This window comes from Vombatus ursinus, unplaced genomic scaffold, assembly GCF_900497805.2.
Source record: "Vombatus ursinus unplaced genomic scaffold, bare-nosed wombat genome assembly UNPS02006874.1, whole genome shotgun sequence".
NCBI lineage: Eukaryota > Metazoa > Chordata > Mammalia > Diprotodontia > Vombatidae > Vombatus > Vombatus ursinus.
The window spans coordinates 5,689,217-5,709,357 of record NW_020946652.1 but is presented as its reverse complement, the minus strand read 5'-3'; the positions used below and the strand labels follow the sequence as shown (position 1 = coordinate 5,709,357).

The following is a 20,141-nucleotide window of genomic DNA, read 5'->3' as shown; positions in this document are numbered from 1 at the left end:
GTGTGTATGTGATTGTGTGTGTGAGTGTGTATGAATGAGTATATGTGTGATTGTGTATGTGTCTATATGAATGTGCAAAGTCACACATATACTCTCGCACACACTCACACATACAACCACACAGTCACACACTTATATAGACACAGACACGCATTCACACACATTCGTATAGACACATACACAATCACACATATACTCATTCACACACACTCACACACACAATCACATACACACTCATCCACACACACACTCATGTGCAAAGTCACACATATACTCTCGCACACACTCACACATACAACCACACAGTCACACACTTATATAGACACAGACGCACATTCACACCCATTCGTATAGACACATACACAATCACACATATACTCATTCACACACACTCACACATACAATCACATACACACTCATTCACACACATACTCATACAGACACATATGCACACACACAGTCACACACATTCACTCATATAGACACACAATCTCACACACACTTATATAGACCCATATACACACTCACACACTCACATAGATGTACAGTCTCATACAGTTACACACAGTCACACACACCCAAACTCTCTCTCTCTCTCTCTCATACATACACACAAACACACACCCCCACACCCACCCCCACACCCACCCATCCACACCCACACACATATACACTCTTGCCTCTCTCTGCTGTATTCTGGGAGCTTGGAGGCACGTGCCCATCTGTCCAACCTTCCTTCTCATGATCCCCCCCCTTGGGTGCCTCCCTCTCATCAGGCCTCTTCATTGGGCCTTCTGCTTTGTCCACTGCTTCACCCGCCAGCACGACCCAGCCCCAGAATGATTATCAGGCGGGATAACAAAGGCATTCCCAGGGGTTGATATGGGCCTGCCTATTGTCATAGCCTCCTGATTGATCTACTTGCCTTAACTCCCTCCCCTTTCCCCTCCATCTTCCTCATCCCTGCCAAGTGAGATTATTAAAGCCCGGGTCTGACCACGTCACTCCCTTCTTCAAAAAGGTTCATTGGCTCCCTATTGCCTCCAGGGCAGACTAAATAAACTGCCCTTTCTGTACCATGCAGTGTGACCTCTTTCCCATGCCTGGCCCCGGGCTGCTACTCGCCAGGGTCCAGTACCTATGATGCCCATCCCAAGGGCCCTCATCTCCCCGAGCCCTGGCCACATCTGGTGGGGGATGGAACGCCTCCCTCCCGGTGCAGCTGTGCACACGATGGGACTGTGCCATGGGTGCCGGCCTCTCGCCATGATCAGACCCTCTGCTCTGCAGGGAGCTGCCGGTGCTGCTGGTTGTAGCTGAGTAAACGGAATTTCTAGTTAGAATTCTGCCCCTGCCTTTCGCCCACCCGTTCAGGGCCTGGCCACTGCTCCAGAAAGGTTTCCGACTCTCTCCGCCCAGCCCGATCCCTGACCCTCCTTCTTCAAACCCCCTTCCTGCTTAGAATCTATGGGATTCCACTCAGCCTGGGGCTCTTCCTTAGCTTCTGTGGGTCCATTTCATTTCTGCCACTCTCCTCTCGCCAAGTAGGTGATGAGCTCCTGAGGAGCAGAAAGTGAGTCTGCCAGGGTCATCAGCCTCGAGCAGGCACTTGATAAAATCATAACAAATGAAAGGAAGGAAGAAAGAAAAGAAGGAAGGATAGAGGAAAGGGAAGGGGGAAGGATAAGAAGGAAGCAGATGAGAAGGAAAGAAGATAAATAAAAAGGAAGGAAGGTGGAAGGAAGGAAGAAGGGAAGAAAGAATAGAGGAAAGAGAAGGAGGGGAAGATAAGAAAGAAGGAAGAAAGGAAATAAGAGGGGAGAAAAGGGAGGGAGAGAAGGAAGAAAGGAAGAAAAATAGATAAGAAAGGAGTAAGGAAGAGAGAAAGAGAGGGAGGAAAGGAGGTGGGAAGGAAGGGAGGAAAGAAGAAAAGGAGGGAAGGAGGAAAGGGAGGAAGGAAGGAAGAAAAAAGGAAAAGAAAGGAGGAGGAAAGGAAGCAGGAGGGAAGGCAGGCAGGAAGGAAGGAGGGCGAGAAGGAGCTGTCTCTTATTTGGGAGCTGTTCTTGAATTCTAGTGCAAGGTCTCTTGCTTGGTGCCAAGGACAAGAGGGGAAAGGATGTGAGCCAGCAGCCCCCTGCAGCCTTGCTGACCTTTGTTGGTCCTGTGCTCAGGGGGCCTGCCCAGAGCTACCAAGTCCAATTCTGAATTCCAAGCTTCTCTCCTTCGGGCTCCCCACCCCCCGAAGCCTGGAGCACAGCCCTGAGCTTCTCCTTGTCCTTTTCTAAGCCGCTCTGCACTCTAGTGCCCACTCCCCCACCCCTGGAGGCACTCTAGGTGAAGTCTCACCACATTTCCCAGTGACCCAAGAGAGGAGGAGTGAGTAGGGGGCACGGAGCTGAGGGAACTGGCAAGCAAGCTACTGCCCTTTGGTGCTCTGCATCGGTGCCAGGCTTCTTCCTGCCAATGGGACTCACGTTGCCTCAGACCTTGGACTTGGGCATTTCTGCCATGGAGAGCAGGGCCTGGCATGGTGGCATTGGCCTATGGCGATTCTGCTGTTGTCTTTTGCAAGCTCTCTGCATGGCCTGGTCAGATGTTCTGTCCAGGGCTGTGTGCGAGACTTAGATTAAGTGAGCTTTATCATTCTGCTTTGTCAAGCCTGGGGACCAGGACGTCGGCTACAGAAACCACTGTCTCCCATTCACACCTAATTGTCTCCCGGGTGGAGTCGTCCCTGCTTGTTGTCTGACTTACTTTTTGGTTTCAACCCAGTGAAAGCCAGTTAAAGGAAGCGAGACTTTATCAGGGCATCCAATCTGTCTAGTCATCGGCCAAGGAGGGGTGTCTTATGATTGGCAATTAAGGCAGTGCCAGGCACCTGTCAAAACATGGTGTCTGTGAGCTGGGAGGCTGATGCATCCTGGCTCTAACACGCCAGAGCCAGCCTGGCGATGGCTCGGTATCCAGAAGGCAAGAGTTATCACACCACACTGATGGCGGGTCCAGACCTGTGTGACTGGTTGCATTTCTACAGCTTGACTGGCCTAGCGTGGTGGGAGTTTCGGCCCTATAAATACCCCAGATCATTGGCACATCAAGGAAACACCATCCTGGCCGGAGCTGCCTCCTGCAGACCGCTATCTCCAGGGACATGGCGTGGACCTGTAATCCCCACAGGCAGGCTGGTGGAGATGCCAGCTGCCTGGTCCTTTCCCTCTGGAAGGGAAGCCTTGGTGCGATGCACTTGGGTATTTTTAAAGAGTCTCAGGGTTCAACCCGAACCTAAAGAGCCCGTTTGAGAAGCCGACCTTAGGCAGGAGATGTCAGTTGAGCTGGGCCTGAAAGGGAGACAGGAATGCCTGGATGGGGAGTGAGGAAAGGCATCAAAGCCCAGTCTCCAGATGGGAGAGCGAATGATGGTATGTCACACGGGGACAAAGGGTCAATATGGCTGCCCCGTAGAGTGCCTGGGAAAATGGAAAGTGGGGTTGGGGAAGAGCTTTAAATTCCAGCGGGGGGAGTTTGATTCCTGGGCAATAGGAGCCTCTGAAGTTTATGGAGTTAGGGTGGCGTGAGATCTATGCTTCAGGAAGATCGCTTTGGTGGCTGTTATGTGTCTGCTATGTGCCTGGGCCCTGCTAAGCACCAGGAAGAGCAGAATGTAATCTGGTCAGGGGCCCACACTCATTTGGGTGCCCTTGCTACTCATTGCTGGAATGCACCCTTCCACTCACTCCCATTTCTAGGGTGTTTTAAGGTGTTCAAAGCCCTTTAGGAGGTAACTTCTTCAATTTGGCTCTCACAGGAACCAAATAGATCAGTGCTGTTATTAACCCCATTTTAAAGGGGGGAAATTGAGGCTCAGAGAAATTAAGGGACCTGCTCAGGGTCACATAGTTCTTTACTGTCAGAGTCAGGACTGGAAGCCAGACTCTATTTTCTTCCCTTTTTTTGAAAATGGGTACATTAGGGGCAGCTAGGTGGTGCAGTGGATAGAGCACCGGCCCTGAAGTCAGGAGGACCTGAGTTCAAATATGACCTCAGATCAAACACTTGACACCTAGTAGCTATGTAACCCTGGGCAAGTCACTTAACCCCAAGTGCCTAAAAAATAGAAAATGGGTATATTATCTCTTGTAAACTGGGTGGAACAGTGGAGAGAGCCTGGGACGTGGTGTCAGGAAGACCTGAGTCTGAATCTTGCTTTAGACACTTACAAGTTGTGTCCTATAACTGCACTCTGCCTCAGTTTCCTCACCTAAAAATGGGGATAACAGCATCTGCCTCAAGGGTTGGTGTGAGGATCAAAGGAAATGACAAATGGGAACCTCTTTTCAAACCTTAAAATTCTGTGTGTTTGTGTGTGCATGTGTGTGTGCACATTCATGGGTGTGTGCACACGCATGGGTGTGCGCATGTATATTTGCCTCTGTGTGTGTGTGCATGTGTGTGTGCACATGCATGGGTGTGTGCACACGCATGGGTGTGCGCATGTATATTTGCCTCTGTGTGTGTGTGTGCATGTGTGTGTGCACATGCATGGGTGTGCGCATGTATATTTGCCTGTGTGTGTGTGTGCTATTTTTATCTCTTCCCTAGTCGTTGGGCACCAACTCCATTCTCTGCAATCTTTCAGATAGCCCTGGCAGGGGAAATCCATCGGCCAATTCTTCAGGCCAATTCCAATCTGGGGATTTGCTTCACCTGAGATGGGTGACTTTGACCTGCCAAGGTAGCTGGGTTTTCTGTCTTAGCAGCTCCCTCCTTGTCTCGGGCATCAACGCCTTACCATCCATTTTGTTTGTCTCCTGTCCAACCCAAAGATATCGCTCCTTGGCAGAGAAGACAGAGACAATGAAAGAGAGGACGAGACCTATCTGTCCATCCTTGGTTGTCATCCTCCCCCACAGTGGTCCTCATCCTTATAACCATCCTCCTCCCCCTGGCTTTGTTTCGGCATGTGTCTTTTAGGAAACTAAAGCCATCTGAGAAGCCGCTGGGCATCCTGTTGGCGCCTGGAGACAACCCTCCCTTTCTTCCTCAAACACTTGTTTCTCTCCATCTCTTCAGAATTTCCCTGATGAGAGCTTCCTACTCCTCCAATCCCCCATTTCCTGTAGGATTTGAAGCCCTTAAATCCTACTTAGGCTTTTTCTGAGCCATTTGACATTTTCTTTCCCCAAATCAAGTCTTCTTATCAGGAAGGCTAAGAGCTAATGTATTATTGACTTTCCTCTTCTCTGCGAGAAAGTCTTAGGTGGAAGCCCCCCACATGGTCCCATCACTTCCATTCCAGTGATGCCCCGCTGGACCTTGAGCGCCTCGAGGAGTGGGGGCTGTGTTTTTGCTTTTCTATGCATCCCTAGCCCTTGGCACAGTCCTAGCACATAGTAGGTGCTTAAGAAATACCTTTTGACTGTGTGATCTGTGATCTGTTCTGCCTTGTTTAGGATCAGGTCCAGAATTGACCTATGCTTTTGTTGGCTCCTCCACCTTTTGATGTGTGATGATTGCAAATTTCTGAGACAGAGTTTTGGAGTAAATTATGATTAATTTTATTAAGTACATCTAGAAAGTGGGCAAGGTTTGACAGTCTCTGGCTCTGTTCAAGAGGGCTCATCATTCTCCTTGGTGAACAGAGACAGAGCCTGTCAAATCTTTGATATTTATAAAGTCTTTGGAAAAGGAGGTGCACCTGAGGGTGGAAATCAACTCTGGTTGGTTAACAAGTAAGGAGAGAATGAATATTATAATGAGAGGTGGCTTATTCCAATGAGGGTCTTGGGGTATGTGAACCACTCTTGGTCCACAATCCCTTTAGGGGTTAAGTGGGGGCCTAGTCCACTCCGAGTCATGTGGTTTTGCCATCCTTTTTCTAAGAGATAAAAAGCAGGAAGAGTAGTTTCACTTAGAGGCAGCTAGGTGGTTATTATTGTTATTAGTTGAGCTATTAAAGCTTAAAACTGCATCAAGACTTTTTGGGGACACCTTGGATACATTTCTTTTCATTCCCTAAAGTCTGTGAGGGTCCCTGGGATTCAATTCTATTTAATTCAACACAAATAATTTTTTTTGGGCTAGGCAATGGGGTTAAGTGACTTGCCCAGGGTCACACAGCTAGTAAGTGTTACGTATCTGAGGTCGGATTTCAACTGAGATCCTCCTGAATCCAAAGCCAGTGTTCTATCCACTGCATCACCTAGCTGCCCCTCAACACAAATAATTTAACAAACTTTGAGGATCCCCCCATGCTCTCATTGCCCTGCAGGTACACACTCCCATTTCTGCTTCCTGCCCCAGAGTTGGCCTCCCAGACACTGCTGCCCACCAGCATCCCTGGCATCCACCCAGGATTCCAGTAAAGGAGAAGAATACAGTGAGCAAAGGGGGCAGCTCCAGAAGGGAGAGAAGCCCTTTCAGAGATGTCCCAAATGTTTGCTCTAGGGCATGCAGGATGGGTCTAGGTAACTTGGGCAGTGTCATGTTTTTGAAAAACCCTGGAAACATCCAGCATGTCAATGGTGAGGTACATCCCCCCACTCACCCAGCTCACAACCCCTTCTCCTCAGGAGATGTTTTCAGTGCTTGTTCACCATTTCTGGGATGCCCATCCTTCTCGGATGGACCTTTCTGAATGTGCCAGGCAGGATCCCTGGCGGCAGATGCCCAGTCTGAAGTCTTCCCAGCTTGACACGGCAGCCCTAGCTGGAGCTCCTCTGGTATTGACCTTGTGGACAAAGAAGGAAAGAAATAAACATTTTAAAGTACCTATATGTAGCAGGCATCGTGCCAAGGGCTTTACAAATATCTCATTTTATCTTTATAACGGCCTGGGAGGCAGAGGCTGTTACCACCCTCATTTGGCAGATGAAGAAACTGGGGCAGACAAAGGTTAAGTGACTTGCCTGGCATCACACAGCTAGCTTAGGAGTCTAAGACCACATCTGAACTCAGGTCCTCTTGACTCCAAGCCTAGCACTCTCTTCGCTGTGCTTCCCAGGTCATCTCCATAGGATGGCAGAGGGGCTCGGGAGGAGGACGATCCATTGGCTGGCTGAATGTGTATGACTCTTGTATTATTTTTGCTCTGTACGTCTGCTCTAACCCTCCTTGCATTTGTCATGTAGCTGAGTTGATCTCGGGCTCACAGAGACCCTCCCAGCACAGCTGAAGTTTGGACAGGTCCTGCCAAGATGGCAGGTTTGAGCCTGACCTTAGTGGGCCAGCCCAGTCCGTCAGTCTGTCAGCCCATTTACAACCCATTAGTCAGTCAATCAGCACGAATTTATTAAGTGCCTATAGCTTGCCAAGTACTGGGGCTACAAAGAAAGGTCTTTCCTCTCAAAGATCCCATTCTGATGAATGGAGGGAGAGAGGGAAGGAAGGAGGGAGACAATGTCCCAATAACTCCATGTGTATAAGCTACATCTAGACACATAGTGTCAATGGAAGACAGCCTCCAGGGGAAGGCAGGAGCAGTGGGGATGAGGTGGGGAGCAGGGAAAGCTACGTCTAGATGGAAGCCAGAACGCAGGTGAAGAGAGGACCTTCAGGGCATGGGGGATAGCAGTGCCCTGCCCCAGAGGTGGGTGAGGGAGGCCCCATTGGCCACAGCCTCGGTCACAGAGCCTGCTCGGTCCTGTCGGGTGAGAGCTGCTGCAGAAGGGCGGGAGGCCCACTGATGCCGTGCTCTGTAAGTCTCGACACAAGGCAGCTTTGAGGAGTTATTTTTAAAAAGAAAAAAGCTAGAGATGATCGGGAGGGAGGAGAGAGCCTGGGAAGCTGTGGAGGCACACTAGCTGAGACTGAGGAAAACACAGAACTGGGCAAAGGAGCCGCTCTCAGGGGAATGGGACTGAATGAGAATGGGGGAGAACTTGAGAACGAGGACAAGGAGTCTCAGCCATATCCAATGGGCACCAGGACCAGAAGTAACTTGGCAAATGCAGGGGCACAACTCGGACCTGACCTGGGAGGAGCCAGGAGCCCAAAAAGCCCCTGTGGCCATGAGCCAGTGAGGGGGATGGCTGCTGGAGGAGCCCGGGCTGCCAACTGACCCCACTGGCTCAGGAGGTGACCGCCCCTAGGAGGAGAAATAAGGGCTTTGGGTATGGGTCACTGGCATTCATCCAAAGGGCATAGAACTCACTTTGGAAAGCTTCCAGAGGGTGAGAGAAGCCAGGCAGATTCATGTGTGTTCTAATGAGTTATCGAGTCCAAGATCGGGGGCCATTCTCCTTATTTTACAGATGAGGAAACAGAGGCACAGAGATGTGATCAATGCTATTTCTTAATTCCATGTGCTAGTCCACTCTCCTCAATTCACTTAGAAGTTTCCCAATGGCTAAAATGGTTTTATAAAGGGACCTTAAAGTCATTTATTTTCTCTCAGCCTCAGTGTCCTCATCTGCAAAATGGGGATAATAATGCCAGCTACCTCCCAGGTTGCTTGTGAGTCTCAAATGGGATAATGTGCTGCAGAAAGGTGAGCTGTTATTTTTCTGCTTCCCACGGATTACTAAGATGATGGTTTGAGCTTGAATTTGGGGACCTTTTTGGTTGTATTTCAGGAGATATTTGGTTATCAGACTGAAGGCTGCCGGAAGACCCTCTGCATCGCTGGCTATGTGTTTTCCTGTGGGATCCTGCCCTTGGTGTTTTACTGGCGACCGGCCTGGAACGTGTGGGCCAACTGTGTCCCGTGTACGTTGAGAGAAGCCGACGTCATCCTCCTCAGGACCACGGTAGGTGCCTCCGGGACTGTCCTTGTTCCTGGACGCTGTAAGGGGATGCATTTTTCACGAGACATGCTGTTCATATTTAGAGTCAGGTGGCTGCCAGTCAAAGGTCTCAATGAGGATGCAGGTGAGAGGAGCGGGACAGGTTCAGACTGTGAACATTGACCTCTCACAAAGGTGGAGCAGGGATTTAGCGGCAGAGGTAGGGCTCGGACCCAGGTCCTGAGTCTTCCAATCTCATCCTCTTTCTCTCGAACATGGAGGCCTCATCCTTCTGAGCAGGATCCATCCTGCCTTCACTTGATCCTGAGCCTTAAAACCCTTGTCAGGAGGGCTGGTGAGGGGCAGGGAGCATGGCAGCCGCTTGAAGGAGACATGATCCTTCCACAGTGACTGTTCAACCTGGAGTCTCCCCGTCCCCCTTTGCTCCAGACTCTCCAGTCTCAGTGGCTTCTTTGTTCCGGTCACTGTGGACTGGCCATCCCCTGTCCTCATCCTGCCATCCCTGGCTTTTGTGCCTTCGCTTCCCCATCCCCTTCATCTGAGCCTGAGCCCAGAAAGGCCCTGGCCAAAGGGTGTGGGGCTTGTGCCCAAGGACCATCCATAGGGCATGCACCATCATCCCCAGCAGCAAAAGCTTGTGCCCTGATTCCTCCTGGGACTGACATCTCTAGGATTGACACCCCTCTCTGGGGGCTATTCTCATTCCTTGGCTTGCCCTAATTGTACACTCTGTCTCTGTTCCTGGCCTTCCTGAGGATGCATAGGCACATATACTGAAGCTTCTACTTTGATGGGCCAGTATCTCTCAGCTGCTACTCTACCCACACTGGTCCATGAAAGACTTCAGTCCTCAGAAGCCCATGGGTAGGTCATGCAGGATGGAGGGCCCAGAAGCCCTCCCCAAGACACGGAGGCATCCCAGTCCCCACTGCCACAAATCCTGACTAACATGGCCAGTATCAGGGCTCAGCTCAAGGGCACCCACAAGGAAAGAGGCATCCATTGCCATGGAAACATACCCCCCTAGGCCAGCCTTGCTGCTTCTAGTCAATGGGAGGAGGGTGCTGGGGTCCTGAGTGAATCAGGACAGAGCCTGTCAAACCTTTGATACTCATAAAGTCTTTGGAAAAGGAGGTGAACCTGAGGGTTTTTTCAGGTGAGGGTTTTCCTCCTCACCAGAAAAAATTCTGACGAGGAGGAAAAACAGTGCTTGTTCCTGTGCGGCCCAGGCTGCCAGAAGCAACTTCTTCAGGTGACCCTGGCTTCATTGCCATCCTTCCTGGTGCTCAGAAGGGAAGGGGAAGATGGGAGAGGGGCTGGCAGCTGGTCGCTCCAGCTGGACCTCGGGGGAGGAGGACAAGAGCACCCAAGAGAGAGGGATGAGTGTGGGGGAGGGTCTGGCTGAGGCTCCAGGGCCCCTGGAATTTTTCCTTTTTTCTTTTCAGAATTTTGTTCCTGAGAATTTCGCATCCTTCTTGGGTGGTCTTCCTTTCTAGAAATTTTAGTACTTGGGACCTGTGGACACTTCCTTTAAGTGAGGGGTTCTTAAACTGGATTCCATGGAACCCCCTGAGGTGCTGTAGGTAGATTTCAGGGCATCCTTGAATTTGGTTGGGGGAAAAACTGCATCTTTATTTCAGTGTAATTGGTTTCCTTTGTAATCTCTCATATTTGCTACATTTGAAAACATTTATCTGGTTTCACATTGAGTTTCAGAAGATGAAAAAAGCAAAGAGGCAGCTGGGCACTGTGGTGGAGAGAGGTCTGGACCTGATGTCGGGAAGGTATCTAAGGTCAAATCCTGTTCAGATCCTTCCTAGTTGTGTGACCCGACCAGGTCACTTTACCACCGTCTGCTTCAGTTTTCTCTATCTGTAAAATAGGGATCAAAATAGCATCTACGTCCCAGAGTCGTTGTGAGGATCCAAAGATGATAATTGCTAGCTACTGTTACTAACAAACAACCTCCGCTGCAAACCCTTCAAAATCTTCTCTCCCAGAGGCCAGGGTGGGTGTCAGTCTTAGCCCAGACTTCCTCTCTGTCTCTATCCCAAGCCCCAGGAAGGAGACAGTGGTCCTTCTCCCCAGAGTTTACATGATTTCCTTCCCACCTATGAATTAGATCCAGAACAGAACTGCCACTTTGTGATTCCTCCACCTTCTGAAAGGGACGATTGCTATTAAGGAGAGCTTAGAAGGTCTCCTTGGTCGCCCTGCCAAGCAGACGAGAGAGCCATCTCCAATTCCTGTGGGCTGATTGGAAGGTCCTCACCACTGCTCTGCCCTGCCTCTCTGCCAGGCTGTTTCCTGTACCCCTCATCTATTTCTGGCCAGCTGGTCTCTAGTCTCCTTTGACCAAATTCCGAGCCTTAGCTCTCCCAACACCCATTTCTAAAGTTTGCTTTAGCTCGCTTTTATTATCCAATATAAGCCAAAAATGTAATAGGGGAGCCAAGAAAACTCATGCATAGTCCTGAGGAATGGGGAAGCAGACCACACCAGGAGGGCTACGCTTGGTTCCTAGAACAAGAATAGAGGAGGCTGCTGGCAAACTTGAGATTGTATGGAGAACAAGTAAGACAGTACAGGCCCTTAGGTTCATAAAATACAAAGGCAGGAGAGGGGGGGAGGAGCCAAGATGGCGGAGGGAAAGCAGTGATTTGCTTGAGCTCTCCCCCAAACCCCTCCAAATACCTGTTAAAAAATGGCTCTAAACAAATTCTAAAGCAGCAGAACTCACAAAAAGACGGAGTGAAACAAACTTCCAGCCAAAGACAGCCTGGATGGTTGATCAGAATGGTGTATCGCAATGAGGAGAAGAATGCCCTAAAAAGCAAAACTGGCCAAATGGAAAAGGAAGTCCAAAAGATCACTGAAGAAAATACTTCCTTAAAAATTAGAATAGAGCAGTTGGAAGCTAGTGACTTTATGAGAAATCAAGACACTGTAAAACAAATCCAAAAGAATGAAAAATTAGAAGACAATGTGAAATATCTCATTGGAAAAACAACTGACCTGGAAAATAGATCCAGGAGAGATAATGTGAAAATTATTGGACTATCTGAAAGCCATGATCAAAAAAGGAGGCTAGACATCATCTTTCAAGAAATTATCAAGGAAAACTGCACTGATATTTTAGAACCAGCAGGCAAAACAGAAATTGAAATAATCCACTGATCACCTCCTGAAAGAGATCCCCAAAGGAAAACTCCTAGAAATATTGTAGCCAAATTCCAGAGTTCCCAGGTCAAGGAGAAAATATTACAAGCAGCCAGAAAGAAATAATTCAAGTATTGTGGAAACACAATCAGGATAACACAAGATTTAGCTGCTTCTACATTAAGGGACCGCAGGGCATGGAATATAATATTCCAGAGGGCAAAGGAGATAGGATTACAGCCAAGAATCACCTACCCAGCAAAACTGAGTGTAATCCTTCAGGGGAAAAAATGGTAATTCAGTGACATAGAGGACTTTCAAGCATTCTTGATGAAAAGACCAGAGCTGAATAGAAAATTTGATTTTCTAATACAAGACTCAAGTGGAACATGAAGAGGTAAACAGGAAAGAGAAATCATAAGAGACTTATTAAGATTGAACTGTTTACATTCCTGCATGGAAAGATGATATCTGTAACTCATGAGACCTTTGTCAGTGTTAGGGTAGTTAGAGGGAAAAAATTATATGTATGTATATAGATAGATAGATAGATAGATAGATAGATAGATAGATAGATAGAGGGCACAGGGTGAGTTGAAGATGAAGGGATCATATCTGGAGAATAAATTAAGGGGTGAGAGAGGATTATACTAGGAGAAGGAGAAAGGGAAAGGTAGAACAGGGTAAATTACCTCACAAAAAAAAAAAAAACAGACAAGAAAAGACTCCTACAGTGGAGGGGAAATGGGGGAAGGTGAGAGGAAATGAGTGAATCTTATTCTCATAGGATTTGACTTAAGGAGGGAAACACACACACTCAATTGGGTATGGAAATCTGTCTTACCCTATAGGGAAATAGGGGGGAAGGGGACAAGAGAGTAGGGGGATGATAGAGAGGAGGGCAGATTGGGAAAGGGGGTAATCAGAAGCAAATATTTCTGAGGAGGGACAGGGTCAAAAGAAAGAATAGAATAAATTAGGGGGCTGGGATAGGATTAAGGGAAATAGAGTTAGTTTTTTCACAGTATGTCTTCTATAGAAGTGTTTTGCATGAATGCACATATATAACCTACATTTAGTTGCTTGCCTTATCAATGAGGGTGGGTGAGGAGGGAGAAAGGGAGAAAATTTGGAACCCAAAGTTTTAAAAACATGTATTTAAAAAAATGTTTTCACATGCAACTGGGAAATAAGAAATACAGGAAATGGGGTACAGAAATCTATCCTGCCGTACAAGAAAATAGAAGGGGAAGGGGATAAGAGAAGGGGCAAAGAGATAGAAGGGAAGGCAGACTAGGGGAAGGGGTATTCAGAATGCATGCCATCTTAGGGTGGGGGGAGGGGTGAGATGGGGTGAAAATTTGGAACTCAAAATCTCATGAAAGTGAATGTTGAAAACAAAAAAAAAAATGGAAAAAAAAAACTAAGCAGAGGAGATGAAGTGGAGTATCCCTGTGGTGCCAGTTTGAGTTGGGCATTTGGAGATGGGGAGAGAGGAGAATGACAGCTTTAGGACAAAGTTTATCATGCTGCAAGGCTGAAATTTCATTATTCTTAATACCTAATGGTTTTATGTTATTTACTGAGTCAACACACATTACTCATTATTTGATTTCAGGTAATAAAGTTCATGGCAAATGTCAAAAAAAATAAAACTACAAAGGCAGGTAGGTGGTACAGTGAATAGAATGCTGGACTTGAGTCAGGAAGATCTGAGTTCAAATTCAGCCACAGCCACTTAACAGGCATGTGACCCTGGGCAAGTCATGTAACCACTGCCTGCCTTAGTTTCCTTATCTGTAAAATGGGGATAATCATAGCACTCACCTCCTACGGTTGTTACAAGGACCATATGAGATAATATTTGTTAAGTGCTTTGCAAAGTATTAAGCACCTTAGAAACGCTATTATCATCATCACCATCATTCTTAGCATTGCTATATGAAAATTGATGGAAAAGTTTGGGGGGATTTAACTTGAGAAGAGCAGACTTAAGGGGAGAGGATCCCTGTTTGCAAGGTCTTTTGATTTTTTTTTTGCTGTCTTTTCCCCAAGCCCACCTTTGCATTGAAATCCAAATATTACAGAACATGATGCTTTAATTTGGAAGTTCTTATTAGAATCAAAAAATGATGGAATTACACAGTTGAAAGAGATCTTAATGGTGGAAACAACAATAATAATAACATTTCAACAGCATTTTTTCGAAGGCAATTGGGGTTAAGTGACCTGCCCAGGGTCATACAGCTAGTAAATGTCAAGTGCTTGGTCTGAGGCCGGATTTGAACTCAGGTCCTCCTGACCTCAGGGCCAGTGCTCTATTCACTGCACTATCTAGCTGCTCCTTCAATAGCATTTTAGGGTTTGCAAAGCACATCTGCTATTATCTCATGTGATCCTCCCAACCAGGGGTCAGGTAGGTGCTATTATCATCTCCAGTTTGCAAATGAAGAGATTAAGTGACTCTCCCAGGCTTACTGCAGCCAGTCATCTGATCCAACCTATATCCCAAAGGAATCCTCTTCTCTAACATACTTGACAAATTTATGTACTGCCTGCTATGGGGTAGGCACTGTGCTGGGTGCTTTACAAATATTAGCTCATGGGATCCTCACAGCAGCGCTGGGAGGTGGGTGCAATTGTTATCCTCATTTTACAGATTGAGAAATTGAGGCAGGTGGAGGCTAAGGGACTCACCCCAAGTCATGTAGCTATCTGAGTAACTGTCTGAGGCCAGATTTGAACTCAGATCTTCCTGACTCCGTCGTCCCACCATGGGCATCCATGGCGTTTCCTCCTGAGGCGGCCTCTTCCACTTTTGGATAGCTGTCATTATTAGGAAGTTGTTCCTCCCCTCCCCCTCCCCACCACTGTTCTCTTCTTAACTTTTACCCCTTCTGTTCCTGGCTCTTCTCTCTGGGGTCAAACAAAATGAGTCGGATCCCTCCTCTGCTGGACATCCCTTCTTCCAACATTTTCCTGTGGCTGCCACTTGCTCCCCCACCCCCTTCTCTGCTCAGGATTAAATGCTTGTAGCTCCTCCAAATACTTCTCCTGTGCTGATGTGTCTTCGCCATCCTGGCTGCTTTCTGGAAGCATTCCAGCGTGGGGATGTCCTTCCTTTACCACACCTGCAAGTGTAGCCTGCCTAGGGCAGACCACAATGGTTCTCGCCTCCTCAGTCCTGGAAACGATGCCTGTCTCTATGATCGCCTCGGTCCTTCTGGCTTTTCTGTCTCACGGCTGACTTACACCAAGGTTGTGGTTCACTAACGTTTGATGCTTTGGTGAATCCACCCCCTTATCTCCTGTCAAACCAAGCTGGCACCTGAGCTGGTCTCTTGCTTCCACTCACCCTGACTTCCGTGAGGAATGATGGCCCAGAACCCAGGCAGTGATGTTTCTTACTGACTTTGCATGGACCCTAAACTGTCTCTGCTAATCCCTTCAAAATTCTTTCCAAGAAGAGCCGATGAGGTACTTCTCCATTTGGCTGCATTCCTTGTACTGCCTGGTTTCATTTATAGGGAAGATATCAGGATTGATGCAACGGATTCCTTAAACAGAATTGTGGCAGTGATACGGCCACCAGGTGGTCTCTGGGTAACGATGCCACATGTAGGTAACCTGCAGTTAATGTTTGTGGACCGCTGTCCCCTTTCTGCTGTAGGTATGCAGCGGTGGATTAGAAACTGGAGGGGTCACCCAGGACAGAGCGCCATGCTATTTTCTTCGTCCCACTGAGGAAATACATCAAGAACCTCCTCACCTGGTGGCTGGATTACCAGGGATGAGCCTGTCCTCTCCTCACCAAGCTAGTCCTTTGAAAACCGATGCTGGTCAGTTGCCAGGCTTGAACTCAAAACCTCCTGTTTGTCAAGATCTGGAGGATACCGGATCATAGGTCACAGATTCGGATCTTGAAGGGACGGCAGAAGCCATTGTACCTAGCTCACTTTCCAGCTAAGGAAGCAGTTTAGAAAGTTGTAGTGATTTTCCCAGGGTCACACAACTAGAACCTGCCTGAAGTGGGATTCGAATTTAGGTCTTTCCACGTCCAAGTCTAGCACTCTTTGCCCTACGGTATACTTCCTTTCTCCACCAGAGCTCTGGTCCTACTGCCATAGCATTCACAAATCCAGGGTTTTCCTGACCTCCCACCACTAGGAAGCATCAGAATGGATTTTCTGTGGATGGCTCTTCATCACTGTGCCATCAGTGGGTGTCTTCCTACTCCCCCGCTTCCGTGAAGGGCGTTGACCTTCCCAGGTGACTCCTGGGCCATCACCATATTGCATAAAAGTTCCAAATCTGCGTTCATTCCTTGGCATGGGGGTGGGCTTGGTTGGTTATGTTTTTTGGCATGTTTACTAGAAAGACTAGAAAGACGGTTCAGGTCACAAGGCTCTTGGCCCGAGGCAAAACCGACGTTCTGTCTACTTCCTCCTACAGCTTCAGGGACCATCATGGTCCTTCACTTTGCCTTCCCTATCTTGCCCCAGCAACTAATCAGAGCAGTCTGAACCTGCTTCAATCTTGCCTTCTTGAGCTTGATTTCAGCTTTAATTTTTAATTACTTTCTCTCTCGTGTCATTTTGGATGGATTTGCTATGCTAGAAACTCTCCAAATAAATGAGTCTCTAAATTAGCCTTTATGTAATTAGACAAGAACTCAATTATTCCTAACATTCTTATTATCAGAGCCTGGAGTAAAAATGTGCTTTGGGAACTCATGGTTCTGAAACTCCCAGCTAGGTCATTTACATTAAAAAGACACTGAGAAAGGCATTTTATCAGATTAAATCACAACGGCTGGACTGTCCAGACTTCCCATTAAGGAGGCCTGAAAGGTGCCTGTTGGCACCCATACCAGGATCCTGTTCTCTATGTCAGGAAATCAGCTTTGGGGTTTATCATCGGGCTCACTGTTGAAAGATGACAGATCGTTATCATTGAGGCTGATTAACTAAGTCATTTCTTTGGAAAAAAAAATCAGCCCTGAACTGGAAGTCGACAATACCCAGTTTATTTCCTGCTTGTCTTTTCTTATTAGGGGCTCCTAAGAGGTGGATTTTTCTAAAAGATAAGAAATGCCATAATTATTTTTTTTTAAAACTTTCTCATCTTAAAGGCATTTTTATTCATTGTTCACATACATGTGAATTTTAGCCAATAAAGACTTGGCTTTGATGCCACATTTCTATGCAAATAGCATTCATTGGTAATTTGGAGTCAAAGGTTGAAGATGATTTATGTGGCTTAGCTCTATATTATAATTATAGCAATGTCTCTCTCTCTCCTCTTGAGTTCCCCTGCCCTGGTACACACTGTCTCTCCAAAGGCCCCTTTGGGTGCTTGGGTGGCTCCTGGACTGGGCCCAGAAAGGATGCCCTTGGCCTGGATCAGATGTTTGACTTGGGCTGGCAGGTGGGTCTCTACTTCTTGGGAGGCCAGGCCAAGTTCATGCTCCCTGGTTTGGGGGTAAGCACCTAGGGGAACCCTTTGTAAATCACGCCTGTTCTGAGAGATACTACCATGATCTGTGATTTTGGTAATGTGGAAGGGTCATGTCCCCCTACACCCCTTGCACCCTGCCATAATGGAAATGGAAACCCATAATTCCTATCCATCTTGGGTGACTTTTATCCATGTCCTCCCCAAAGTTCCCAAAGAAAGTCCATTCACTGTGCTGGGGGGCTTCCTTGGGTTCTCTTGCCTTTCCACTGGATCACATAGGCTGTCATCCCTCCCTCTTACTAGGTTACCAGCCTTTCTTATTTTGGCCACATAGTTCTTCAACAACACCTTTTATCCCATTTCTCCTGCATAACCCTTGTTTCTTTCTTCACACCAGCTCACACACATTATGCATCTCTCCATTGTCCTTTGACACGGCAACATACGATCATTCTATACTTGACCCAATTGTTCTGGCAGTAGAAATACCTCAAGAAAGAATGGGAGAAATTATCCAGATGATTAAGGCTAAAAACCAATCCAAAACTACTGCCATCACCAATAAAAACAGCCTTAGTTATGAATTATTCAGAAATTCCTTCAGTTCTCCATTTCATCTTACAAGGAGAGACTCAACTTTGTCACCTACGATCAGTGACTTCATTTAGCTGTCCCTCAGTTTCCTCTGCAGCAGGCAATATTTCCTATGGAAGTTAGGACTATGAATGGTTCTGTGGCCCTTAAGTGTCTAGAATGATATATATGCATATTGTTCCATTACATACAATAACATGCATACACATATGTGTAATACAAATTACATAATACATATGTGTTTGCATGCTGTAAATTATGTAAAGATTCTTCTCTGACCCCAAGCTTCCTTTCAAAGCAAGGAATATGACTGGTGCTGTCTTCCTTAAGTGTCTAGAACCGTTACATATATACATATGGCATTTATAGCATACATATAAATGTATATTATTACATATTAATAATGTGCACACACCCATCTGTGTGTATACACATTACCCTCCTCTCTAATGAACTGTCCTATTACCGTTGAGGGGGCCGCCACCTTCCCCGTCCCCCTGACTCCCCGCCTGCCTCATGCTGGACTGCTCACTCTCACTTGGTCCAACCCGGCTGTTTTTACCGCCCCATCTCCTCTCTTGTATAGATCCCCTCCCTCCATCGCGGCTGTCGTGGTGGTGGGTCAGGCTGTCATCACTCATGGCTGGAGTGTCATGACAGAATTAGCTTGGTCTCCCAGCTTTGATACCCTCCCTTCCTCCCATCCATCCTCCAAGGCTCAACTGCAAAAATGACCTTCTTCTGACTGTTCCACCTCCTGGCATTTACTGTGGGACCTTGGGCTTCACTGGCCTTAGCCTCAGTGTCCTCATCTGTGAAATGAGGACAATAGTAACACCTTCCTCATTAAGGCCCTCCTATGTGCCGGACACTGTGCTAAGGTAAAAGAAACAGCCCCTGCCCCCGAGGAGCTCACAATCTAGTCAGGGAGACAAGAAGCAAACAGCTCTAAATGGACTGAACTGAATTCTGACAATCTCAGGAGGAAGGCAGTGGGTCAGTGGAGACTGGGAAAGGCTTTGTGTGGAAGTGGAATTTTAGTTGAGCCTTGAAGGAAGCCAGGAGGGGAGCACTGCCAGGGTCGGTGTGTGAAGTCAGGAGACGGAAGGCAGTTTGCAAAGGGCAGCAGGAAGGTCTCATAGCTTAGCTAGGACCGGGGGACGGGGGTGTTAGAAGACTGGAAAGGTGTGGATGGCTGGGTCAGCCAAATGGAAGGGTTTATGTCTGATCCTGGAGGCAGCAGGGAGGAGCCCCTGGAGTCAGTGAATGAGGCTGCGATGAGGCAGAGCAGCGCTTTCGGGAGACCGCTTGGTAGCTGAGTGGAAGTGAACGGGAAGGGGAGAGACAAGGGGAAACCTTGGCCATCGTCCTCCTCTTCCTCCTCCTCCTCCTCTTCCTCAGTTTTATTGTTACCCCTCCTCTCTGCCCCTCCATGGTACACTTCTCACTCCAGAAGGAAGCTCCATAGCCTGACTCACTGAGACCGCTCCAAATCTATGATCTACCCTGAACCCAGACCTCGCTGCCACAGGCTAATCCATTGCCTCTTCACTGATCGGCTGGGTGTCCTGCTCCCCCGTGGTTGTCCCAAACCTTGTCTTTTCACCTCAAGCCTCCAACGAGGTCCCTTCTCCTCACCTAAGACGAGGCCAGATCCGTTGCCGAGAACATGAGGACATCACTGCTGAGTCCCTTTCTCCTTAATTTCCGCCCCAGATGATCCTGCCATCATCCTCCGCTGCCTTTTTCCCTGCCCCAGTCTCTTACAAAGGTGTTGCCTTTCTCGCCAAGACCAGTCCCTCCACTTGTGTCCTGGGCTTCCCCCTTCTTGCCTCCTCCAGGAGCTGGACTCTTCACTCATTTCTCAGCCCTAATCCTTGTGTCTCTGGGTGGCATAGTGGATAGGCAACTTGACTTGAATTCAAATCCTCCCTGAGATTCCTATTAGCAGTGTGACCCTGTGAGACCATGGCGAGCCCACTTTCTCTCTCAGCCTCAGTCTTCTTATACGTAAAATGGACATAAAAATGGCACCTGTCTCACCGGGTTGTTGTGAGGACTAAACGAGATGACCTATGTAAGGTACACTGCAAACCTGAAAGCATTCTGGAAATGTGCTTTATTCTCTATCCACTTTTTTGTTGTTTGGTCATTTTCGTTTGGCTCTTTGTGACCCCATTTGAGGTTTTT

At 47.7% G+C, this 20,141-nt stretch overlaps 1 protein-coding gene across 2 annotated transcripts in view; it reads left to right on the top strand.

Moving 5' to 3' along the window:
* Nucleotides 1-20,141, top strand: part of ATP13A4 (ATPase 13A4) — an 84,935-nt gene that overhangs the window by 9,604 nt on the left and 55,190 nt on the right. For both annotated transcript variants that reach the window (XM_027848858.1, XM_027848857.1), the window contains exon 2: nt 8,571-8,744. In XM_027848858.1, coding sequence (XP_027704659.1) covers nt 8,571-8,744 — 174 coding nt within the window. The remainder of the gene's footprint in view (nt 1-8,570; nt 8,745-20,141) is intronic.